General features: G+C 52.4%; 6 protein-coding genes across 6 annotated transcripts; 5 read left to right on the forward strand and 1 right to left on the reverse strand.

Annotated features, from left to right (window-relative positions):
- Positions 1 to 804: 804 nt before the first annotated feature.
- V8C40DRAFT_234133 (tRNA-intron endonuclease family protein) lies at positions 805 to 3,582 on the forward strand. Its single transcript, XM_083213534.1, has 2 exons — positions 805 to 1,052; positions 1,444 to 3,582. The coding sequence occupies exon 2, from the start codon at positions 1,472 to 1,474 to the stop codon at positions 3,302 to 3,304; it is 1,833 nt and encodes a 610-aa protein (XP_083078332.1). The 5' UTR covers positions 805 to 1,052; positions 1,444 to 1,471; the 3' UTR covers positions 3,305 to 3,582.
- A 309-nt stretch (positions 3,583 to 3,891) lies between these two features.
- On the forward strand, positions 3,892 to 5,895 carry V8C40DRAFT_234134 (uncharacterized protein). Its single transcript, XM_083213535.1, has one exon. The coding sequence runs from the start codon at positions 4,087 to 4,089 to the stop codon at positions 5,701 to 5,703; it is 1,617 nt and encodes a 538-aa protein (XP_083078333.1). The 5' UTR covers positions 3,892 to 4,086; the 3' UTR covers positions 5,704 to 5,895.
- A 131-nt stretch (positions 5,896 to 6,026) lies between these two features.
- Positions 6,027 to 10,575, reverse strand: V8C40DRAFT_272641 (lanosterol synthase ERG7; the record flags this gene model as incomplete). Its single annotated transcript, XM_083220379.1, has 6 exons — positions 6,027 to 6,347; positions 6,457 to 7,509; positions 7,944 to 7,947; positions 8,199 to 8,482; positions 8,562 to 10,274; positions 10,342 to 10,575. The coding sequence occupies 6 exons, from the start codon at positions 10,573 to 10,575 to the stop codon at positions 6,027 to 6,029; spliced, it is 3,609 nt and encodes a 1,202-aa protein (XP_083078334.1).
- Positions 10,576 to 11,115: 540 nt separating this feature from the next.
- V8C40DRAFT_261963 (DNA topoisomerase (ATP-hydrolyzing)) lies at positions 11,116 to 12,609 on the forward strand (the record flags this gene model as incomplete). The annotated part of the gene is made up of 6 exons (XM_083219320.1): positions 11,116 to 11,296; positions 11,360 to 11,426; positions 11,488 to 11,596; positions 11,643 to 11,729; positions 11,792 to 11,872; positions 12,055 to 12,609. 6 exons carry the CDS (start codon positions 11,116 to 11,118, stop codon positions 12,607 to 12,609), a joined length of 1,080 nt encoding a protein of 359 aa, XP_083078335.1.
- Positions 12,610 to 12,984: 375 nt separating this feature from the next.
- V8C40DRAFT_234141 (ankyrin repeat-containing domain protein) lies at positions 12,985 to 14,187 on the forward strand. Its single transcript, XM_083213536.1, has 2 exons — positions 12,985 to 13,203; positions 13,319 to 14,187. The coding sequence occupies exons 1-2, from the start codon at positions 13,008 to 13,010 to the stop codon at positions 13,681 to 13,683; spliced, it is 561 nt and encodes a 186-aa protein (XP_083078336.1). The 5' UTR covers positions 12,985 to 13,007; the 3' UTR covers positions 13,684 to 14,187.
- Positions 14,188 to 14,553: 366 nt separating this feature from the next.
- On the forward strand, positions 14,554 to 17,696 carry V8C40DRAFT_234142 (transcription factor domain-containing protein). Its single transcript, XM_083213537.1, has 2 exons — positions 14,554 to 14,939; positions 15,018 to 17,696. The coding sequence occupies exons 1-2, from the start codon at positions 14,717 to 14,719 to the stop codon at positions 17,414 to 17,416; spliced, it is 2,622 nt and encodes an 873-aa protein (XP_083078337.1). The 5' UTR covers positions 14,554 to 14,716; the 3' UTR covers positions 17,417 to 17,696.
- Positions 17,697 to 18,398: the final 702 nt, after the last annotated feature.

An 18,398-nucleotide genomic window follows, 5' to 3' on the forward strand; every position in this document is an offset into this window, starting at 1 on the left:
CGGCCGCCCGGCGCCCCCCCGGCCCCCCCGCGCGCCCGGCCCGCGGCGGCCCCCGCCCCCCCCCCCCGCGCCCCAAGCCGCACGCGGACAGATTTTGGTGTTTTTAGTATAGAGTTTAGTACGACGTTTTATGTCCACTAATTCGGGGGGTTTAGCACCCATGGAGATGCGTCCAGTGGGGGAGTTGGGGAAACACGGTCCAAAGCAGAAAACTTGATGCTGAAGCTGGCAAGACGAAGGATCACATGCGTACTCGTACATATCCAGTTCCCTTTTGCTGCTGTACCTTGCTTCCAACATGCACACACAGCCACATGTATGGATACCTATGCAGAGTGCAGTACGAGTACATCCAGGTTCGCTCAAGGGACACGGCAGTCAGTGGTGTGATTCTGGATGCTGATTTGCATCAATCCATCATCACCTGTCGGAAGGCTCGGGGCGTCACAGCAGCATTTGAAACTGCTCTAAACAATTTGATGGAACTGAGGCCCAAAATAGAAATCAACGAGCGCACCGTGTCAAAACCACTCAGTGGAGTTTACAGTAGGTGAGGACAGGTTCCATTGATGTGGATGACACCTCTCATGTGGGCATTTGAATCAAGCTTGATGACATTGGGCGACAGAACCTTAGGGCATCCTGCAGGGCTTTTGCGGTGCCTGAGTGCCCTGGAAACCCGCCCTGGGCCGCCAGTAGCCCGTCTGCAAGGTCGCCCGTCGCTGCATCCAGCCACTCAGGTCACGCATTCTTGACGCCTGGCGCCCCAGGCATCCGCTTCGGATCCAGTTTTGCGACTTTCTCCGACCAACCGCCGAAAATCCCCTGCAGTCAGAAAAATTTCCCTCTCTTTGATTTAAAAACCCACAAGCAGAGGGAAAAAAGCAAACAAAAAGAGCTTCCCTCTTGCGTCTCGACACTCTTTTCTTTTCGCAGTTCCCAGGCTGGTAGAGTGTCTCCATTACCTTTCTGGAACGGCCGTGGATGAGATCCTGTTGGACTCATTCAGCAAAGAGAAGCGTCGTGATTTGTCGGGCCATGCCTTGAGACAGGTGAGTCGAAATACTTTTTCTTTTTCCATCTTGATGCGCATCAGGGCGCTTCGCCAATGGTTTCAACTTGAGAGCTTTACTTGAGCTCAAGCATACTCTTGCCCAAGTTGCTACTTCTGGCTCTGCCCGGGCGAAGGAGAGCTGATGCTCGTCGTCTTCATACGCGGGTTACACAGCAGAATTTTCTCTCTGGCTATTTTCCCTCTCCCTTGCTGTTATGATGATTCCATTTGTGCAAAGAGCGACCATTCATTTGGAGACCTCTGTGATTGCCATTTGATTATAGACTACAACGGTATCTGATACAGCTTTGGGAATATCTTTTCTTTCTCATCATCTTCTCTCGCTATACATATTTTGGAGCTTCAAAAACTGACTAAAGCTCCTCCAGGTCCAGGCCAAAATGAGCCCAGTCCGAGATGGCTGAGATGCAAGTTCATACTGAGCCTCCTTCTATAGGCAAGGCTTCACCTGCACCCCCAGCCCAACCCCCAGCCCAGGCCAAAGGCAAGGCCCAGGCCAAACCGCAAGCTGCACAACAGCAACCGCGAGGTCCATCTATCCACCAGATATACGCGCTGCCTGCACCCATCCGAACCTTTCCCCTCCCAGCCTTTTACCCCAACAACCCCATTTCGTTGGTCCATGTTGCCTACGCATGGTTGGGTCAGGTTTTCCGGCCGCCGCCCGTGGAGCCTGCCGTTGTCCACCACGGCGTCTGGTCTGAGACGACAATCTCTGTACACATCAAAGATGAAAAGTCCATGAGGGCCTTGTGGGAGCAAGGCTTCTATGGCAAAGGCAACCTTAGTCGCAGTGAGCCGAACTGGCTCAAGAGAGAGCAGGTTCAACGAGGACTCCAGGAAATGCACGTCAGCGAGATTTTCACGCAGCAAAGGCGAGATGAGCGAGCACAAGCCAAGTGGGAGCGTGCGCGACTTGAACAAGAAGCCATCTTGAAGACGAAGCTTGAAGAGGAGCGACTAGCTGAGGCTCGCCGTCTGGCAAAACAAGCGGTACAGGAGGCGCAAGAAGCTCAAGAAGCTCAAGAGGCTGAAGAAGCTGAAGAAGCCCAGGAGGCTCTGGAGGCTATCGTCTCAGACTTTCCCAAGCTCCCCCTTGCACCTGTTGGCCCGTTAGAGCTCCTTGCACTCCCAAACTCAGCGGTAGTCATTGTATCACGGCAAGAGCCCGTTCTGGCACCTTTACCGTTTCTTGCGCCTGTTGGTCCCCTCCAAATTCTGGCACTGCCAAACTCGGCAGCCGACGTTGTCAAGTATACGCAAGTAAAGACGGATGCCGATATGGCCCCCATCAATAAAGCAAACGGATCATTGACTCAGTCTTCCTCCAACCACGGTTCGTCTACTGATGAGTCCGAGGAGCCCCGAACTCCCATCACCACCGAGACCCCAGAGCTGTTTAGAGACGACCGATCTGTAATCTCATCGAGTGATGGCACGGGAAACAAGATGTTGCAACGCAGAAAGAGCGTGCGATTTTCCCCCACAGTGGAATCGGCAACGTATAAAACCACCGACCCCCCAAGCCCCAATCGCTCCCCGCCCGTGTTGTACTCCCAGCCATCCCAAGCCAACGGCGATGACAAGTCGATCAGCCAACCCCTGTCTCAACTGCCCTCAGCAAGCGTCCCCGTGTCAGATCCCATCATCAACAAGGAGCACCTCCAACTGATGCCGGAGGAGGCCTTCTTCCTCTCCTTTGGCCTTGGGGTTCTGGAAATCACGGATCCTGCATCTGGCAGAGTGCTGTCGCGCCAAGACCTCTTTAATCTGTTCCGGCAATACTCTTACTTCCCTCCCCGAAACGGTCCAGACGAGCCTGATCTCGAGCCCGATGATGGATTCCTCGTCCATTATGCCGTATACCACCACTTCCGATCTTTGGGGTGGGTACCTCGAGCGGGCATCAAATTCGGAGTCGACTGGCTGCTGTACGCCAGGGGACCCGTGTTTGACCATGCCGAGTTTGGACTGATTGTGATCCCCTCGTACTCAGATGCTTGGTGGAAAAAGGAGGGCAAACAAGGCCCTCGGAAACCGTGGTCATGGCTGCATAGCGTTGTACGAGTCTTGTCCCACGTCACCAAGAGTTTGGTGCTGATCTACGTGGATGTGCCGCCTCCTCACAAGTTTGAAGAAGCGCTCAAGGATGGCATCACGGAGACAATGAAGCTGTACAAGGTTAGAGAGGTCATGGTAAAGAGATGGTCGAGCAATCGAAACCGATGAATGGACTGTTGACGTCTATTTCAATTTCTACAATTTTCCTTTGCAGTGTCTTTGTGTGTAACATTACGGCGATACGTGGGGAATTTATTACATGTGCAAATGCTTTGGGATGCACGTCGGCGACAACGTGTGTAATGTATACGAGAAACGATGGAACGAATCTGGATCAAGTTACAGATGCATTTTAAACAGAGAGTTGGCGCAATGTCCAAGAGAAACCTAAATTGATTGGTAGCATTTCTGAATAGCTGAATATTGAAAATTGAAACATATTTTACCCAATGTACTTTTGAAGCATGTGATTCACACAACACAGATTGTAGAGAGATGGAGGGCCACTGAGCTTCCCTTGGGCCGAGGAGGTGAACAAACACGAGGTGTTGATGAACAGACAAGACGGGGAAACAAGTATAAATATGGTGAGGAGAAATATGAGGAGGAAAAAAGCAAAAAGGCCAATAGGACATCAATCATTATTGAGTAGGGGTTTGTATTCATCATTTTCTATTTTTATTCTGTCTCATTTTGTCAGTTCCTCTCGAGGCTCATGCTCTTTCAGCAACAGGCCGGTTCAGCAGCTGAGGTTGGCTCTTCTCGGTCAGGCGGATTGTGCCTCGGTCCACTCGCCCGCTCTTATTAGCGCAGCCAAAACATGCGACTTGACAATTGCTACGACCTCAAGTGCAGTCTTTCGTTTTGTTCGAGTCAGGAGTTCACGTTCAGAGGGCATAAGTGATTTATTTTGCTTCTGTTCTATAAAAAAGAGTTTTTTTGTTGTCGCCATGTTATCCCTGGCTCGCACTTCTCGGGCCAGAGCCGCGGCATCGGCAAAGGCTCAAGCTACTAAAGCCGTGGCTTATCGCAGCGCTCACACAGCAGCGACATACGGCTCTTCAAAGAGACAAAGACGACAAAAGCCAGATTCGGAGACGGAAACGGAATACAGGCCTCAGCAGAGGAGGATCTCGGCCAAGGAAGCTGGGCTACAGCAGCAGCAGCAACAGACTTCGGCGGCGCGGTACTGGCCTAAGCTGGAGATTCCGAGGGAAGCCAAGCGCTTCACTTTCACCGATGAGACGTCCAAGAGGGGGCCCACGAAGGTTGCTTGGACGGACAGGTTTCTCTTCGTGGAGGATCCGGCGACGGAGAATGGGAGACGGGCGCTGAAGCCGGCGACGCTGAGGGATAGTTGCGCTTGTCCGCGGTGCAGAGACACTTCGTCTGGTCAGAAGACGTATTCTTCCGTCGAGATCCCCGTGGATATCGGTCTGCAAAACGTCAAGCCTACTAAAAAGGGGCTGGAAATCACCTTTTTGCGCGACATCCCGCGGTTTGTTGAAGATGAAAGCAAGCCTCACGTCATGCTTCTGCCGTGGGATTCCGTCGATCTGTCGCTCAAGAGAAAGGGCATGGAAGACGTCACTCTGCCTCGTCAGCGATCTGTCCTGCGTCGTACGGGAGTCGTATACTGGGACCGTGAGACCATCGCCCAGCAGGTCCGGCGCATCGACTACGCAGAGTTCATGAAGGACGACAGCGAGGCCTTTTGGGACGTCATCATCGACATTTGTCGTTTTGGCCTCGTGTACCTCAAGAACGTGCCCCGGGACGAAGACTCCATCGTGCGAATCACAACCCGCATCGCAAACATCCGCGAGACATTCTACGGCCGCACATTCGACGTCCGCGCAAAGCCCAACGCAGAGAATGTCGCTTACACGAGCGGCTTTCTCGGCCTGCACCAGGACCTGCTGTACCTCGACCCGCCGCCCATGATCCAAGTCCTGCACTGCATGGACAACTCCTGCGCGGGCGGCGAATCCCTCTTCAGCGACGGCGAGCGCGTCGGCCGGCTCCTCTGGCCGTTCCTCACGAGACACCGCATGTCCCCCCTGGCCGAACACCACGTCCCCTACCAGTACGGCAAAAACGGCTATCACTACTTCTCCTCGCGCCGCGTCATCGATGGCAATGACGCGGGCTTCACAAATGTCTTCTGGTCGCCCCCCTTCCAGGGCCGCTACCTCAGCCCCGTCAAGGACATCCGCCGCTGGATCGAGCCCGCTAGCATCTTCTCCTCGCTGATCAACGACCCGGCCGCCATCCACGAGCAAAAGATGGAGCCCGGGGAGTGCGTGCTGTTCGATAACTTGCGCGTGCTGCACGGCCGCAATGCGTTTGACGCTGCTGGCGGAGGGGCGAGGTGGCTCAGGGGCGCGTACATTGCCGCCGAGGATTTTCTGTCGAGGGCTGCGCATATACCCAAGGGATTGGCGGAAAAGTATCGTGGGGAAAGGCCGTGGGCGCCGGCGCTGGCGCAGAAAGCGTTGAGGGAGACGAAGTGGCATGAGGATGTTGTGAGGAGGATCAAGGAGATTGATCCGGCGTTGGAGGACTGACTGTTATGATGGTGATGACGATGTTGGCTGTATATGACATGAGACGCCACGGCAAAAAAAGAAAGAAACAAGATGTAAAACGTAGAAAGAGTATATAGAGACTACCTATTATAGCCTCAGATGTACATAACCTCTCATAAGAATTCAGACTAAGCAACCTAGAAGTGGCAACGAAAAACAGCTAAAAGCAAATTCCCTTTTTTCCCTCCGTGTGGTGCGCCGTGCACGTAACCATTGATGTATCATGACAATTGAAAAAACCTAATGCTACTACATCTCGTCGCAAGCCTCCAATAACAGAGTCTCTCTGTCGGTAGCGTTGGCTACTGCCACTTCTTTGCCTCGACTCCTTCAGGGGGCACAGTCTCGACCTTCTTACCCTTGACATCGTCCCAGTTCGTGCTCAGAGAAGTTCCATTGCTCTCCGTGAAGCTCTTCATCATGGCTCGTTGCTGCTCAGGGGTGGCGCCTTTGTACAGTTTCTTAAAGAAAAGGTTAACATCCTTCTCGTCATCTGAATTCTCGTCAGCGCCGAACTGATCCCAGTTTTTAGGACCACTGCGTGAAGACGTGGGATATGCCGGTGTCGCAGCTGGTGCTGGGGCCGCAGTTGGGACTGCAGCTGGAACTGCAGCTGGAGCTTTCTCGGAGCTAGAGCAGTGACAACAACATGTCAGTCAATGATATACCAAGGTCAGCATGATGATACCATATAAAAACTTACCTTGTTTCCACTACCTGAGGAGTGGTGACCGGTGCTCGTTTGGCTGATCCATCAGCTTTGAGGGTCGCCCACTTGCCAGGCGTTTTCTTGGCCAAGCTCAGCTCAACCTTGTTGGGTGTAACAGTATACTGGGACTTGGCAGGAATAATTTCTCCCCACAGGTCAAGCTCAAACTCCTTCTCTTCGCCATTTGGATAGACGAGAGGATCCAGACGAACCGAAGATTCGAGGAACTGGACTTGGAGCTTCTCCTTGTTAACACCCTTTGAGAAAATCGAAACCGACATCTGTGTGTTGCTTTGGAAATCCTGCAGCCGCAGTGGGGTGTCTTTGGGAACCGCAGGCGTTTCTGCTTTGACCTCCGCCTTGATAACCTCCGCCGTCTTTGCAGTCTGGGCTTTCTCAGCCACCACCTTTGCAGCTTCCACACCGATCTTGGAAGACTGGTGGTCGGCGAGGCCCTTTTTCTCGGGAACCATGGTTGTCGTCAGCTTCCTAGCGTCGTCATCCGTCGGCAGCTTCTCCATGGCCGACAGGGCCTGGATTCGCATATTGCTAGCCATCCGCCATTCTCTAAAGTGCGGCCTGTTTGCCGCCGCCGCAGCCAACGGATTTTCCCCCTGCAAAGTGCTGTCCTTCTTGCCAATGTCATCGTAGCGAGCAGCATCGAGTGCCTCGGCAGCCGTCACTGTCCAGAAGCCCTTCTCATCCACCTTCTCCAAGCCGGGGTCCTCCTTGGGCACTGCTGGGCCACCCTTGATGATTCTCATGCAGTGCATAAAGCAGTAGTCGGCGTTGGCGTACTGCTTGAGCTGGAAAAAGGCCACTCCGCGACGGTACTGAGCGGTCGCCATGAGCTCGCGCTTGTTACGCTCTATGGCCATGTGCCAGGCGAGGTCGGCATCGTCGAGGGCTTCCTGGGGTCGCTTGAGCCCGGCCAGGGCCTTTGAGCGAGCAATCAGCCAGACTGGGCTGAGAGATTCCTTGAGTGCAAAAGACAGCTTGTTGAGGGCCTCTTCCCAGTTGGATGCGTCCACGGCAGCGAGGCCCTGCTGGGCCATAGTGACGTATGACATGGTCGACTATGGCGTAGTGGGTTTGACGTTTAGCGAGGATTTCTAGTTTCTGAAGATTTTGGGGGGGGTTGTTTTGCTTGATGATGAGGCCCCGTTCGTAAAGGAAATGGTATTGGAAATGAAAAAATCGTCAAGGTTGATGTGAATGGCAGAAGAGCAAGATTAAATATGGTGGGGAGGAAAGCTGCAGTTGGAGTTTAAAGCTCTAGTGGGGTGAGGCGTGGAAGCTTCAATGCAGTTCGGCGCCCCGCTTCTGCGTTTGCTAGGGTGGGCGAATCAAATAACAAGAAGCATCAGGTTGCTGCCTTGCCAACAACCATGAAAATGTGCAAATACTCTTGAAAGAATAAATACTTTCGTCTATCTTAAATTTCACCATCGAGAGGTTGATGAAATAATAAGATGATATCAGAGGAACGGTGGATATAAAAAAGACAGACATCACTCATCAAGTGTCTAAAGCATATGGCAGCCTCTCTGTAGAGAGCCAGAGAAACTCAAAGAAAGGCAGAGAAAAGACGCTTTAGGCAGCGCAAAAGGCTTCAATTAGATATTACCTAGGTAAATTTAAGGCAAAAATACTTTAACGATATTAAACTCTGATAGATAAGGTACTATAAGCCCCCAGCTTCAAGACAAAAAGCATCGTAATCATCAACTCATACATCCATGCGTGCGTCCGTTCATCCGCTTACAACTTCTCATCAGGGTATCTCTTTGCAAACATGCCCAACGCCTTGATGGTAAAAGTAAACTTGTAGTTGGGATACGAAATCATGCAAGACTTGTTGAACACGCCCTCAATAGCCTCCTGCAGCCACTCGCCATTGTCCTGTTGGCGGCTCGCAATCAAGCGGATACCCTTCTTGATCGGCTCTACGTCCGGATACTCTGCCACCAGAAGCCCAATGAGTGCCCAGGCTGTTTGCACTACAAGGGAGCCTGACTCGTGTTCGGAATACTTCATGGTTTCACACGCCTGAAAAATTAAGAATATACGTTAGCAAGGAGACAATAAAGACAAACATGCTGTTTGTCAAGATGACATGGTTACTCACCCGGTAACTTTCAGACCAGCCACCATCCTCGCGCTGTTTGGAAATGAGGAAATCGCAGCCTGCTCGGGAGATCTGGCTGTTGGAGTACGTCTCACCAACAGCCTTCATGCTCTGGAGCGCAAACATGGAGGCATACGTAAAACATATCCCCCAGCTTCCATACCAGCTGCCGTCATACTTCTGGTTGGTCCTGATCCAGTTGGTGGCCCTCCTGATGAACAGCTTCACATCCTTGGTTCGGTAGTCGGGCCAATGCTTGTGGAAGAGAGACAAGGCCTGGACGCAGGCAGTTGTGCATTCGGGGTAGTCGTATTCAATCATGATCCTGCCAAACACTTCGGCTGCATTCAGCAGCTCCAGCAGCTCATCACCCCTTCTAGCCTCGTAGGATGAGACGGCTCCGTTGTCGTTCTGGTACAGCAGCAGCGTGTCCACGGAATCAAAGATTCGCTGGTCGTCCACTAGCTGCGGGTACCCTTCCGTTTTCTGCAGCAAGATGACGGCCTTGAGAGCCTCGGAAGTACAATCGCTCACGCCGTAGCCCTGGTCTCTGTTGCTAAACGGCCAGGCACCCTTTCGGGGCTGTCGATAGCACTTTTCTTGGTCTTTGCAGTTCTCTCTGATTTGGTGTCTGTCCAGGTACTCAAGGCCCTTTAATAGCATGGGCTTCCAGCGTTCATCGGTGTGCAGCCCAGACTCGACCACCGACAGGATGGCAAAGGAGGTGTCCCAGCACTGGACGCCGTTTGTGCCATTGCACAACAGTCCCTCGTCTTTTACCCACAGGTACTCCTCTAGCCTCTCGATATGCCTCTTGGTGCTGTATGCGTCAGGGCCGTCACGGATGTAGCATACGAGCGTATTCATCGGGGCATTCACCGGAGCCAAGCACGAATACTCAGTGTTTGCATCTTCCATATCGACAAGCTCGCTGACCCATTTCTCTCCCCTCTCTTTGAGAAAGTTGAAGCGGAGGTAGGGGTTGTAGACGTTGACCAGGACCCAGTTGATTGTGTTGAGCAGCCATGACTTGGGATGGTAATTGTCAATGGCAGAAATGTCGTTTCGGTGACTAACCCAGTTGATCTCGGCGTGAGGCTGTACAAACAACTCTTGCTTCAATGCCTTAGTGATGTCCGTCTCTTCGCAGCTCCATCTCTTGGAATACAAGTATCCCATGGGCAAAAACACTTGTCGGATATGGATCCACCATCGCCAGGGAGCAATGGGGACCCAATCAGGGAGCAGCCAGATCTCGGGGGGCACAGGGTTCACGATATCCCAGTCCACCACGCCCAGCACTGCGAGCCAAAACTTGGCCCAGTGAGGGGAATTGAGTGCGCCGCCCAGCTTGTGCAGAGTTCCCCTGGCCTTGACCATGACAGGGTCCTCGGGGTCGACGCCAACAATGCGGAGGACAACATAGTTCATGGCGGTGCCAAAGACTGTGCTTTCACCTTCGATGTGTAGACCCCAGCCACCATCTTCGGGATGCGCTCGTGCGGTGAGGTAGTTCTTGATCTCGGTCGCGTAGGCGTCGGAAATTGGCGTCTTGGTGACATACCAAGCGATGACAACACCGCTGAGGAGGAACATGGGGCCGCCGTACTCGCAAGCCCAGTGGCCAGAGGGCATTTGAAGCTTTTCAAAGAAGGTGAGGCCATTTTTAGCAGCTTCGAGCGGCGTCTCGGCCTTTGGGAGTGTAGGTAGACCCTAGTGCAACGCCATATCAGTATCAGCTCTGCAAGTCATTCGATTTCAATTGAGGGGCAAGGCATACCGTGGGCAAGTTTAGAAACCACTTCTCAGCATAGCTCTGCGGCCACTCTGCCGCTGCCTTGTCGTCGGCCAGATAATGCCACGTATGGCGGCTGTCGTCGTCCTTGACTCTCCATCGTGTGAGGTCTGTCTTGGCCTCCAGCTTGGGCCGCTTGGGAAAGCTGTCGGAATCATCAGAGCCACGCTTGCGAGACTTGGCGCTGCTGCCAGCATCTCTACCTGTTGCAGTGGCCATCTTGACAAGAGAGTTGCGTGGAGTGAATAGTGAATGGCCGATTGGCAACGGAGGCCAGTTGAATGATTTATAATGGCGAGGGGAGAGTCAATGGCTGCTCCTGAGCTTTCACATGCGAAGGGAACCAACAAACTTGAGCTTGGCGTTGAATTACCTAAGGACCTTGATCAATTGGACGTTAGCATCTCCAATTTGTCTGATTCGGGCATTGGATCGCATTGCTTTAGCGCTATTACTGTGCGGCGACATCCCCTTTCAGAGGTCGGGGCGCTATAGCAGCGCTAAAAACTGCCCCCAGCGTCAACAGAAAACTGCCCGTCAACAGATAATGCCCCTTGCAGCCGTCTTCGTATTCGTACCTGGCCTCACACACTTGCTCGGGTTGGATTCCACCGCCAACACTCAACACTTCACGGACTGCTCAAAACCCCGACACTGCGTCCATTTGGCTTGTGATAGCCTCCAGAGTCCATCATGGATCAACCAACGGAGCACAGAACAACCCGAGAAGCACGGCAGGTAATCATCCGGCCAGTTACCATGACGACATCCGCTGGAACTGTCGTCTCTCGTATCGAATCCATCCTGGAGGGGATTCTGGACTGCATAGCCCAAGGACAGGAGCTTAGCATCGACTTTGTGTCCAACAGATCAGTATCAGGAAATAGCCCGCAAACGGTCCGTTTCCCAGGAAGGACTGCTGTGGAAGCCACAAAGTTTGGTATGCATCATTGCCCAAGCGGGTTGATTTTGCGATCTACTTCTCATCTTACGTGATTTCAAGCCCGGATACTACTCATCCTGCAGCTCGCCCACGATGCTCTCGTCTCAGGAACAGTATTGACCAAGCGGTTAGTATTGGAGACTTGTGACCTGAACTTCCAAGATCGTAACCAAAATGTCTTGATACAGTCACATTTTCTACCAGCATCAGGGGCTTTTCGTGAGGCAAAGAACTGTAGACGAGCTGGTGGACAGCCTTGCCTCTGCACTCAACGTTCGACGTGACGACTTGAACATTGTACGTGGCATATTCACTGATCCTAGAATTCAGTTAATGGGTCTAGGTTGCATCTTCCAAGGGTGTTTTCTCGGGGCCTCTGAGTATTCGCCTCAAGGACAACACAGTGATAGGTCCCGCTACCGGAGATGTGGTTCGTATATTCACTCACAATGATTACCCATTACCTTGTTCTAAGTCTAACATCCTGACAAGGGAGTTTCCTTGCCGGCAGCCGGGTCCATTGCTGCCATTAGCTGCGAGACCATTCGATGGATACTGATTATTGAAAAAGATGTGTGTGCTTTCCATAAGTGTGTACCAGCTTCTTGTTCCACTAACCTCACCAAGGCAACATATCGCTCTTTAACCTCTTGCCTGTTTTGGCAAACATCATGTGTTGGCCCAGGGCTCCTCATAACGGCATGTCTCTCCTATGTTTGCTGCACTGTCATGGTAACTAATGCCAGGGAGTAAAGGCAAAAGGATACCCAGACATGCTTACATGTTCGTTTGTGCAACTGATTCGCTTCAATTGTCCGCATATACCAATCTTGGTCCTGGCTGATTACGACCCTGATGGGCTCAATATTCTTCGCCACTACCGCCTCAAATCGGAGATTGTATCCCAAGGCTTCACGGCTCCGGCAATACGCTGGTTAGGAATCAAATCGCAAGAGCTCCTAGAGCGCGACGAAAGCCGGCTTGATATGTTGAGAATACCACCTCCGGACAATTTGCAACTACCGGATAGCCAGTCGTCCAGGGAAATCACCGGCTCCAAAACCTCCATCTCGTCTACTGAATGTCGTGAACCAATCTCAGCCCTTTCAGCACGAGATCGAAACGTCGCCGTTGGAATTTTAAAAAAGCTTGTAGACTCGGGAGATGATTCCACGGCCGTCGAACTTGGACGAGAGCTTCAGGTTATGTTGATGATGGGCATCAAGGCTGAGATACAATGGCTCGATGAAGCAGGCAATTTGACAGAATGGCTTGATATCAAGATTGGGCAGATGCTTTTGGGGGCGTGAAGACGCTATGCTGCCAATCAGCCTGAGGTCTGTCTGGTCTGGTTGCCATACAACTCAATTGTCTCCAACAGTCATCACTCATCATGGAGAATATTTGCAGTTTTGAGCCTATGTGGAAGGATTTTGAGGCTGATGACCCCCAGAAGTACCTTGTTTGCTGGGATCCGGCTTAAATTTGTATGTATTTCTTCGGGGAGACATATTCTAGATGTTTTACAAACTTGTTTCGCAGAGGTGGCAAGGCGGCTAGTCAGAATGTCCACCTACCCGGGACTCGAAGGACAGTGCAAAAATCGCGGGGCATGATACCCGCACAGTCCCCTCCACATGCAAGAATTGATCTAAAATTTTATACAAGCATTTTTACAACCAAGAAGAGTGAGAACTCATTCATCACCATGGCGCCGAACCTCACAGAAGACGAAATCGATGACGTGGTGTACTTTGCCAGAGTGGGCGAAGATGCTGACCTCGTTGAGACCCTGACGACCCTGTCAGAGCGCGAGAAGGTATCACCAGCTGAGATCCTGTTGGCCGCCAAGGATGAGGGCAAGTCAACGGCTTTACACATGGCAGCAGGAAATGGTCATCTAGGTAAGAAATTCAACAAATTCTCATTGGGCTCTAGTTGGGCATCTGCCACGAAAGCGGCCCTTTGAGGAGATATGAGGACTTGCAGTGGATAGAAAAGGACTAATGGGGCATTCAGAGACTGTTCGCAAACTCATTCAGTACTTTGATGAGAGACCCAAGGAAGAGAAGCAGGCTTTCCTGGATGACGCTAATGAACATGGAAACACTGGTCTGCATTGGGCAGCACTCGGAGGCCACCTGGACACCGTCAAGCTTCTCATGGCACAGGGCGCTTTGCCGGCAATCGCCAACGAGCGAAACTACGTCCCCCTCGACTTGGCCTACCAGAACGAGCACAACGAGGTAGCGCAATTCTTTTTGGCCTCTGCGGGCATGCTGGAGGAGAAGAACCAGGAGAGTGGACTGAACGGCGCTGTTGAGTCGGTTAAGCTTGAGGACGGAGAGGGCGTCGGGGAGGAGAACGAGGCTTCAGCATCATGAGATTTGGCGGATGCGAGGAAAATTTTCATTGGCAACAGGGTACGAAAAATCAAGGGACAAGGCCGATATGGATGGGCCTGTCGCGGCAACGGCAAAAAAAGATACCATACGTGTATGTTCTTGGGGCGGCAAAGCACATCATTTCGCTTCGGATAGACTTCAAAGAGAGTTTGGCTCTTGAGTTCAATGGGTTCAAGAAGATTGCACCAAGGCAATAGTCATATTTAGCGAGACTGGTCTTGGGTAGCATCGTATTCAGGGCTTGGGCGAGAGGTGGAAGTTCATCCTCATGGTTGCTGGTGCGAAGCCATGGTGGCTTATATTGGGTATCATGAGAACCGCCGGAGGATAAGGGCGGGAAAAGCAAGATGGACAGTTTCGTGGCACATGAACTGCGGAGTATAGATAGAGTATGGGGAATTATAGAATGTTGATCAACTCGTATTATTGAAGCATATTCCAATACTATCATGATAGAGAATCGATAGTGATGGGCGCCAAGGCGTGTTTTACAGAGCGACTAGTCCTCAACAGTCGCCCAATACTACGTAACATAGTTGGTCTAACTCGAATAGAGGCATTTGGCAGAGATTTGGAGATATCCAATGCCGTTTTCCCTTTTGAGGGATTCAGGCAAAGATACGGAGTAGAAGCGCAGGCGCTGCCAGGCGGTGACCCCCACTGACCGATAAGGGACCAGAGGGTCGAGTTCCCCCAGAAAGTGGCTATCTGATAAGTGGCGGCGAAAACTCCAGCCAAAGTTGGAGATTGTTCGACAGCAATCCGCCTCGGTGGGGGTCACCCCGGAAACGTTGGACATTGGAACGTGGGATTTCCCCAGTCTTCGTCCCCGCGGAACGGAAAAGGACCCCTTCTGAGCAAATCCTCGTGTGTCTGGTTGGAAAGTGCCGATGCGGATTGGATTGCTGGGGTTCGCTGCACAAGAGGCGGCGACACGAGACTAGAGACAGACATATCGCAAACCTTCCCCCCATGCACTCTGGCTTCATCGACGGGGGCCAGCAATGAATATATGACCTGGATGGAGTCGTCACAGACCGCGAATGTCTTTACGACGACTCGCACCAGCTCAGGATCCAGCGCTGGTTCGATTAACGTCAACGGCAGCAATACCACGGGATCGGGCTACAAGCGCGCGAGTCGCAAAGGCGCGCCGCGGAGGTTCGTGTGCGATCATGCTGGCTGCGAGAAGATTTATTCGCGAGCCGAGCACCTGCAGCGCCATCAGCTGAACCGTAAGAGCTTCTTCCCTGAATCGAATTGGATGGGATTGTAGTGACATGATGGCTGATTGTTTGATTGCGATCACACAGACAACCCCAAGGAGATCTACCGATGCGACGTGGGCGACTGCGACCAAAAGTTTGTGCGCCTCGATCTCTTGTCGCGCCATAAGAAGCGGCACACGGCCTCGTACACGCCTAGGAATCGCATCCCCAGCTTCGACACGGGCGAGACCGTCAAGTCGCCCCCCGACCGCCACACCATCGCCATTCCGCCGCAGTCTTCCTACGGACAACAGCCGTCTGGGCCTCACGATGCCGCCATCCTGCTGACGCCCGAGTCCAACACGGCTCCCACTCCGGCGCCGCTGAGCCACAGCATGACCAGGGCGAGTCATCAAGCCGCGACCTGGGCGCCTTCACTCGACGACCGCTCGGGCAACATGATGCGGCACCGGTCCAGCTTCTACGCGGCCGATCCAACCGCTCTGCCGGAGCCTGCAGGCATGGTGGGCTTCGGCGCGGTTGGATATCCCACCGACGACTCATTGACGCAGGGCAACTTTGCCGCATGGCTCTTTGACCCCCAGACTACCTATAGCGACTTTAGCATGGCAAGCCTGCCATTTCTCGAGGGCGGACTAGAGTCTACTTTTAACAACAACATTCACTACGACTACGAATCGCTCACCAGCTTGTCGCCCATGGACCAGCCTCAGCGGCTTTCAGAGTCATCTTCAGACGACTGGATCACCGAATCGAGGCGCCAGGAACTGCTTCACTGGTTCCAGACGTTCCGTAAGAAGCAGCCCAGGTACGAGCCGTTGATGCCTAATCTGGTTCTTGAAAGCGGCGGCGACATGCCGGCGCTCAACCTCGACATGATGAGAGACTGTCTCAAGGAGTTTTGGGACAATGTCTCGCCTCGGCTGCCCATTATCCACCAACACACCTTTTCTCCGAACCGATGTCCCGTCTTGCTCCTCCTCGTCATGCTGTCTCTCGGCGCCGCATCATTGCGCGGCCGTGACATGACGGGACAGCTCTCCGAGTACGGCGCATTTGCCGACGTTATCATTTCATGCGTGAGATGGGAGATTCTAACCTCGGATGACTCTGCACCGCCAGCGAGCCTTTGGGTTCTGCAAGCTCTCTTGCTTCTCGAATTCTACGAGAAGCTGTACACTTCTCGAAAACTGCACGAGAGGGCGCACATCTACCATCCTGCTTTCCTAACACTTCTTAGACGTGGAAGCCCCCTGATTGGCAGAACCGGCAGTGAATCTCCTCCAGAGCCAGATTCGCTAGGACCCGATCGACAGACACCGAACATGGCCCTGGATTCTCGGACGTGGTGGGCTCGATGGGCCGAGACGGAGTCAATGCACCGCGTGGTGTTTGCGGCCTTTATGCTCGACGTTATTCACGCTGCCATGTTTGGCCACGCTGCCGACATGGCTCCTCATGAGATCCGATTACCTCTCCCCTGCGACGACAACCTATGGGCGGCCAACAGCCCCGACGTGGTGCGGCAGTTAGACGCAAACTTTCGCATGTACGGCGTCAAGCAGGTGTCGTTTCTAGACGGGCTCAAGAGCGCGCTGCACGGCAAGGAGGTCAAGACGCACTCGTTTGGGCGCATGATTATCATCTCGGGCCTGCTCAGCGTGGGCTGGCACCTGAACCACCGTGAGACGCACCTCAAATGGCTCGACATTCGCACGCCCTCCATGGAGACGCAGGAAAACTGGCGCAAGATGCTGCTTCGCGCGTTTGACAACTGGAAGGGCAGCTTCGATATTGCCATGTCCGACTCTATCTCTGACGCCCCTGGCCATCGTGGCATTCCCAACGGGCCCATCAACAGCGCCTCAGTGCTGTATCATCTGGCGCACATCAGCCTCCATGCGGACATTGTCGACTGCCAGGTGTACGCCGGCGCGAAGCGTCTCCTCGGCCGCAAGGTCTCGTCAAGGGACTACTCTAACGTCATCAAGCGCATGAGTGCCTGGTCAACACAAGCATCAACACGACATGCCATCTTGCACGCCTTCAAGCTTCTCTACCGTGTTGTCGTCGATCCTCACCCTCGCCGCAGAAACAGCCCGCACCCCCCTGAACACTCCGCCATCCAGTACTCTGTCCGCAATGAACCAGATCCTCACCGGCCGTGGATCATGTACTACGCCGTTTTGGCCATCTGGGCCTTTGTGCAAGCTTTAGGACGGCCGCCGGGCAAGGGGTTTCCGTTGCCGACATCGCAGCTGGGACATAGTAGCTATGCGCGGATGGTCGAGTACGTGTCCAGTGTGGCTGCGTTACCGGAGCTGGATGAGCAGGCATCAGCTGTTTTACACGAGGGCTTACCTGATTTGCTGGATGTAATGGTGGACATACTCGAAGAAGCAGATACGGAGCTGCTAGTCGAAGCGCGAGAGCGGTTAAAGGTGTGCAAGGAGATGCTTCTGGGAGGAACAACACGGCCATGACTATGAATTTGAAAACAAAGGCTCTATGTTTACGGATATCCTTTTCTTTTTCTACTCATGGGTACATCTTCTATCAAGAAGGGATGAAAAATTTCATGACTATATATAATTGTTAGGGGGCATTTGGGGAGGAAATCTCTTTTCTCTGGATTTTATATTGCGGAGTTTTGTTTCTTAAGTTGGGGGAATTATTTGGACTTTGATTCATGTGCGTTCTTTAGACTAGGCGTAAGATGGGATTTGGTTGATGAATGCGAAACGCAAACTGCATATCCTCCTACTTGACGATTCAATGATTGGTGAAGTTCTCTTCTTTGTCCTCTGATGCTGCCTATTCGCCTACTTGAAGGTTCTGTGAAGTTGCCTCTTCTTTGTCCTTAAGCGCTGCCTATCCTGACGCTTGACCCTGTGATTGGTAGTTCTTACTGTGAAGTTACCTCTTCTTCATCCTGTGATGCTGTGTACTCCCCTACTTGAACTTATGATTGGTGATTGGTGATTCTTGCTGTTCAGCTGCATCTTCTTTATCCTTTGATGATGTCTACCCTCCTATTTGATGATTCTATGGTTGGTGATTCTTGCTGTAAAGTTGCTTTTTCTTTGTTCTTCGATGATCTAGATATTATCTCTTGGCCCAGTTTCAAGTTGTTCATTGCGAATATATAAATCAGTCGCGTAGGACAGTCATGCCTTGATATCGTCTACTGAATCACTGCGTATGAATCATCTCTGATAACTTGACAACTCCGTCATTACGCCCATCATCACGAGACACTACGAACAGTTTCACAACATATCTTGAACAGTTGCTACCGCACGCCTTGAACAGTTTCGCCGCACGCCTTGAATAGCCTCACCACATACCTTGAACAGCTCCTGAACAGCCTCATCACTTCACACATCAACATCCCCTCGAAATACTTAAATCTTCCTAGATCTCCATCCAACTTGCCTTCAAACCCACCAACCAAATCCATCATTC

Source organism: Trichoderma camerunense (genome assembly GCF_050948025.1).
Source record: "Trichoderma camerunense strain CBS 138272 chromosome Unknown V8C40scaffold_2, whole genome shotgun sequence".
NCBI lineage: Eukaryota > Fungi > Ascomycota > Sordariomycetes > Hypocreales > Hypocreaceae > Trichoderma > Trichoderma camerunense.